Source organism: Pocillopora damicornis, chromosome 2 (assembly GCF_964200805.1).
Source record: "Pocillopora damicornis chromosome 2, jaPocDami1.2, whole genome shotgun sequence".
Classification (NCBI taxonomy): domain Eukaryota; kingdom Metazoa; phylum Cnidaria; class Anthozoa; order Scleractinia; family Pocilloporidae; genus Pocillopora; species Pocillopora damicornis.
This window is the reverse complement of record NC_142671.1, coordinates 1,197,627-1,203,815: the sequence shown is the minus strand read 5'-3', so window position 1 is coordinate 1,203,815 and position 6,189 is coordinate 1,197,627. Positions and strand designations below refer to the sequence as shown.

Genomic DNA, 6,189 nt, shown 5'->3' with positions numbered 1-6,189 from the left:
CGGTGTGAACACCTTAAACATCGAAATTTTTGTACAGCGAAGGCGTGGCTGCATGGATACGTGGTAACTAGGCTAAATAATATGTTTACAATTGTATACGGAAATGGAACGTGTTGGTTCATTGATTGCAGTGCTCGGTAATATTTCAACTTTTTGGCATAACATTATCTTGTAAATGTGTAGACCATGCCGGACTTAGGCCTGTTCCAAACGTCGTGCTACTGCCGTGCCGAACTCAAATGAAATAGTAATTTCGATTTAAGTACGGCAGTAGCACGCCGTTTGAAACCATTAAGCGCGGCACGGCTGAATTAGGTTCGGCACGACTACTTAGCGCGGCAAGCCTTGCCGTGCCGCACGGCGGTAGCACGACTTGGTTTCAAACGTTGTGCTACTGTCGCGCCGAACTCAATTCATAAATTAATTTAACGGATTTTGCATTATTTGCATACTATTACGCATGCGCACTAATAAAAAAAAGACAAATCTACCCGTTTTGCCCGAAAGCTTGAGAGAAGAGGAATCCGACGGTGACAATAAATTGCTTAGGGTTAGGGTTAGGGTTTGGAAACGCCGGCACGATCGTAATACAGTAACTTGCTGGCTCTCGTCAAGGGAAACCAGAAGAAGAATAAATGAAAAAACTTTCAAAAGTAATCCTCTCCTTGCAATAACAGTATTCAATATGGACTGTTGCATTCGCCTGCGTTGCCTTCTGGCATTTAAAATTGTCTTAAACAAAACAAACTTCTCGCGCTCTTCGTTAAGGTTTCCCTCCGCCATTTTGGATGGGGCGATACCGCTGGATGGATGGTTTGTTTTGTCTTTTGAATTTGGCGCGACTGCATTAGGTTCGACGTTTGAAACCGCTGCCGTGCTATCGTCGTGCCACTGCCGAGCCAAATTCATTTGAGTTCGGCACGGCAGTAGCACGACGTTTGGAACAGGCCTTACCACGCACGTAAGCGACGTTGTGTTGGTGTTTTGATAACGTCAGAAAATCAACATTTAAAACTTCGCACGTCTATCTGTAAATCGACGACGTCGAAGCAGCAGAAACTCTGAACGCCATTTTGCTCTGGGTTAAGAAGCGTTCTGCTCATGAGGAGACGGTAAAACACTCAAAAATGTCGCAAAATCAATCCTGTTAGTTCCATCAGAACAGAACAAACTTTCGAACGATTCCGCGTGTACAGAGTGTCCGGTCGAAACTTTCGGCCTGTCGAAAATTCGTCCAGTACCGTGTGAACGTAGCCCAATTCTTTCAAGTGTGTGGTACTTTAATGCGTATAACGCTTACAGGAAATATTTATTCTCATAGATAACTGTGTTATGGAGGCAGAAAGCGCGGCAGATTAAAAGAACAACAGCAACAATAACAACAACTAATTGAAATCTGGCGTGGGTCTTCAGACCCAAAAAAGCTCCTCTGAATAGTACGATAAAGACAAAAAATATTTTTCTTGCATCTTCGTACAAAAAAAGAACACAAAAGACCTATATCATTGGTCAGAGAATTTCCACAATCTGTTTCAAGTTAAAGTTGACAAGTGGGAACAGTAAAACAAATTTTCGCTAACAAATGACAGCCGGCATCAACTCACAGAATGCCGATATTACAATTGTCATAGCAGCAGCAATGGCATACACACATGTGGGTTACATTTCCATCCTGAGTGTTGCATTCTGACCCATCATAGTGGATGTGCAGTCCACACGTTTTAGAGAAGTGAGTTTTAGTTACTTCTCCAGGGTTTGTCTCGGTAAGCACTTTTATCTGGCAGGCAGAGCCTTTTTCACCAACTTGGCATAGCTACGACTGTAGCTTACTTTCGCAATCAGCCCATGATTTATCTGAGTAACAGCCCCAACAATAAAGACAGAGCGCTGCGCAAAGGTAAACAATCAAAAATTACTATCATTACTCTTCGCTCCAGGAAAGACTGTCTGTCTTGGCGGTAAAGGGGATTTTGGGGAACTCTCTCTCACAAAAGAGAGGGGTGCCCCTCATTATTTCTGGCCAGGGGGGTCTGAGTTTTTTTTTTTTTTGGCGGGGAGATCACATGATTTTTAGGGGGAAAAGGAATGGGAATCAGTACTATCTAGCAGAGTTCAAAGAGGGGACTATAGAAAAATTGACCGGCACTGACTGAGGGGTAATCATTAGAATACTAAAGAACCTAATGGGGGATCAGGACAATTTAACTGTGCCACAACTAAAATACTCCATCCCCCTTCCCCCCCCCCTCCCCCAGTGATAAATAATGACTGCTTCCAATGGAAGTTTGAGCATTGAGCATTCCCGTGTACTTCAACCCTAAAGTAAGACTAGTTTCTCCGTGAAAAGTGAGGGGAATGGAATGTTTGCATTGTGCATGTCATTGTCTTGACCCCACCCCCCCCCCTCCCTTCCCACTCCAATTTGCTTCAATATTTCTTGAAAAGCATTCTGGGTTCTCTACGCTCGAATAAGAGAAATAATCTATCAGAAATGGTTTTCGTCCCCCACCCCCCGCTCCCTCCCCGATTGATAATGAGATTATCACACCATATACTCTATTGTGACATATTTGTTAAATATCCTCTCCAGGAATTCTCAGTATTACCTTCAATAAATCTGCCAGGATGATCGCTTAGATGTCGAATGCCAAGAGCTCTAATATCCAGATGAAACTTAGGATCACCATATAATTGGCTGAGACAGCTCGATAAAAACAACCACCACCACCAACATCCAGAGGTCTTAGTCCATATTTTGGCTGTCTTGTCGCTAATCGCTGATACGTGAATGGTTTTGTGGTGAAATTTTCTCTACAGAACCAGGGTTCATTACAATGTCACCAGACTTCAACAGCTTTGTATCAGACACAGAATATTGCTTACTTTTAATGTTTTTGCAATAATTCTTACATGTAAGTTTATGCAATACTTAAAATAAAAAATTCTCAGTGTAAAAAGAGTGCCATAGGAGTCGATTTCCTAAGAACCATTTACGCTTTTGTCTAAGTTTTCTTTTCCTCATGGTTTGGATCACTTTTTTGACGGCAATTCTAGACCTTTCCTTGTCTCTAAAATGCAAGTGTCGACCGATCTTCGATTGTTTACAAAGCTTTCTTAAGGTGAGTCCGTATACAGTAGTTAAAACCTCATTAGAACTATATTCATTATTTAAATTTAACTTGTCAAATTTGTCAGCAATAATTCCAGAAGAACTTTAGGAATGATTCACCACAGCTTTCATGTGGTTATTTTCTCGACCATTGAAAAATTTACATGCAACAGTTTGACAGTCACGTGCTACTTGTAATTTAGCGTTTTGATTTCCCCCAAAAGCTTTGTTCATCCCGTAAATGGCTCGATATTCCTACAAGGCGAAAGAGGCTCATGTTTACCCTGAAAGGGCTTTTATTTTACTTCAAAGCTTCAGTAAACGCGTATATTTTTTATATTTTTTTTACATTTTACAACGTTTGCTTATTTGCTCGTCTCAATCAGCAAAGCGGTTAAAAAATAATGTTTGCATGATATACGATTTTGATTTAGGGATGTTGCATATACATCTTAAAATTATACTATTAATAATATTGGCTACCCTCAACAGGTAAATCACTCACAGAACGCCCGGGACTCCCACTTAGATTACGGTTTTTGGCACGTGAAGCTTACCATTGAGAAATCAGTCAAATCCACGAGTCTCTGGCAATTCCTGATATTGATCCGAGAAGGCCATACTTGGGAACTTCCCTCGATGGGATTATTGAATGCAAATGCTGTGGGATGGGTGTATGTGAAAAAAAAATTTTCCACATGCATACAAGGATTCCACAATCTCTGAGGCTGTTGCCCAGAAGAACTTGCAAACTGAATTGTCAAGTAATGAACTTTGCTGGGAAATTTGCAATAGTGGTTTGTTACATGTAAAAATCTAAGTGATCATTCGACCGGGATTTGTCACAGAAACTGAACAAATCCTTTCTTGTCCACGGTGCACCTCAAAGCTGTGTTTTAACAATATTCACCAACATGAGAATTACTCTGTAAATGCCTAAAAGCAATCAGTTATTACTTCTACTTCATTTCCAAGCTCTGTTTGAAGACTGATGGCATAGTTTTTCTTAGCTCTTCTCTCAGTGGTCATAGCATGAGAAATTGCAAGCATATACTTATGATATCAATACACTTGTCAAATATCCTACTTACAGTTGAAACAGAGATCCCAAATCGGTATGCTGAGTCTCGAAATGGACAGTTCAGCTTGGAACAGGAAGTTGACAGTTAGGTAGGCCCATACGTCACGTGACCAAACAACCCCTGATTTTCCAACCATGTCTGAATGTAATGTCAACAAAAGGTGCGGTTTGAAAAAATTGATCGTATGAAGCAAACTACTAATCTGTTTTATCGAGGCTGAATATCTCTATTTTAATGCATTTGGATTGAGAAGGAATGAATTCTGCTTCTGGTGGAGAGTTTTAATTTGTGTTGGAATTGTGAAGAGCTTTGGCAGCGCGAGTATCATGGACGAACGAAAGAGGAGGGAAAATCTCGAGACTTACATTCAAGATCCACGGAGTGAACTGTACATTGACGCGCTTTTGGTGAGTTAATGACTGATTTGTTCAACTGCCGTACTGTCAGGTGACTCAAGACTTTACTTTGCTCTGTTTTGCTAGGATGCAATTCAGTCGCTGGTGTGCGATTGTGATTTTCCAGCCCCTAGAGGCAATAAGAATTTCGAAAACTACCTACAAAGATGTGAGTAGTTTTGGTGTCCTAATAATTGCTAACGGTTTTCGAGAGGCACATAATAAGATTGATTTAATTGTTTTTCAGATGAGAAACCGAGTGAAGTAATCGAAGAATGTCGTTTGAATGCAAGAGACTTTAAGGTCGTAAAAGTCATCGGCCGTGGTGCTTTTGGTGAAGTTCAGTTGGTAGGTTACTCATCCTGTCCTTTCGAGCTTATGAGTGATAATTATTCCTCTTAAGAGCAAACGTTGCCATTAGTTGGTGATTAATTTCTTAGCCTTTTAATTATGGAGTGCATTTACGAGTTCTTCCGCCTTACGCCGGTTTCACTACTCGTCGAGTTCGCTGCATGTTCGCTACTAACATGCCGAATTCGCTGCCTCTGTTAATTCACAGTTTTAATTTCTCTTTTTAACCATAAACCACGAGCAATAGCTGTAATTCATACTCCCAGCTGCGTGATTGCCGTTGTTAGGAGTCGGTTAAACTGATCATATGCAAATTGCCTTCTAGTTTGCTTTTAACCGCCTCGTTGATTTTTGTGATTGTTGCGAGGTTGCGTTTCACAAGTAAAACTGTTTGTAGGGTGGAACGCATTGGCGAAATCAACAAAATTGTAAGCTTCTTTAATAGAAATGTTCCGTAGAGAAAAGATGTCATCAATAAATCTCTTCCTGACCAAAGGCTTGAGGGGCTAGCCATTAACAGACGTTTTCCTTGGTCTGCCATAAAACGGCAGAGCAAGCAACTGGTGTCAGTCTTAGTTCCCATAGCGACGCCTTGTGTTTGTATTAAGAATCTTTCGTTTAACTTGAAAGAATTTTCTTCAAGTATGAGCCGCAAAACTTCTCATTAATCGTTTGTGGGAATTGGTAAATTATGCTCTTAGTGATCCTTGCACTATATGGCAAGCATAGCTATTCCCTTCTGTTTGAGGGATGTTTGTGTAAAGGGAGCTCACATCCAGAGTGGCATGTTTTCAATAAAGTTGATGGCATCGATAGTGTCTTTCAGATATGGTTCCTGTTTTTGTGCCATGGGTTGTAATAGTGAGTCAACGAAACTGGAAATATGCTTAGTAGGGTCAAGAAACGATTGGTCTGCCAACTGCTGATTGTGTCAATATTACTAGCACAAAACAGTATGTTTACTATTCGATTTGGCCAAGGCAGAAGCCAAAAAAAACTTATTCACGACTGCCATGGTGATAATTAATAAAGTCGTGATGGAGGAGATGATGGACATTAGTGCCTTGTTCAAGCTTGCCAAAACCGGTGCAGAAGTGGCCAATTACATGAGACAAAGACTGCGCCCATCTGATCCAAAGAGTTTGGAGTGAGAACCATTCACCAGAGGAAATCCTTTGTTGAGATGTCTAGGTAAAATTGATGACGTAATTTTTTATAATTAAGGCTTTTGGTATTTTTATCATGAGTTAAA

The 6,189-nt window shown here is 40.7% G+C and overlaps 1 protein-coding gene across 8 annotated transcripts in view; it reads left to right on the top strand.

Moving 5' to 3' along the window:
* Nucleotides 1-4,283: 4,283 nt before the first annotated feature.
* LOC113685605 (unconventional myosin-Va) overlaps nt 4,284-6,189 on the top strand; it is a 35,071-nt gene continuing 33,165 nt past the window's right edge. For 3 of the 8 annotated variants that reach the window (XM_089194996.1, XM_089194997.1, XM_089194995.1), the window contains exons 1-3: nt 4,284-4,598; nt 4,674-4,755; nt 4,834-4,934. In XM_089194996.1, coding sequence (XP_089051122.1) covers nt 4,518-4,598; nt 4,674-4,755; nt 4,834-4,934 — 264 coding nt within the window. In that variant the 5' untranslated portion in view covers nt 4,284-4,517. Of the gene's footprint in view, nt 4,599-4,673; nt 4,756-4,827; nt 4,935-5,921; nt 6,129-6,189 lie in introns of those variants that run through there. The other 5 variants (XM_089195002.1, XM_089195000.1, XM_089194999.1 and 2 more) reach the window with 3 other exon arrangements.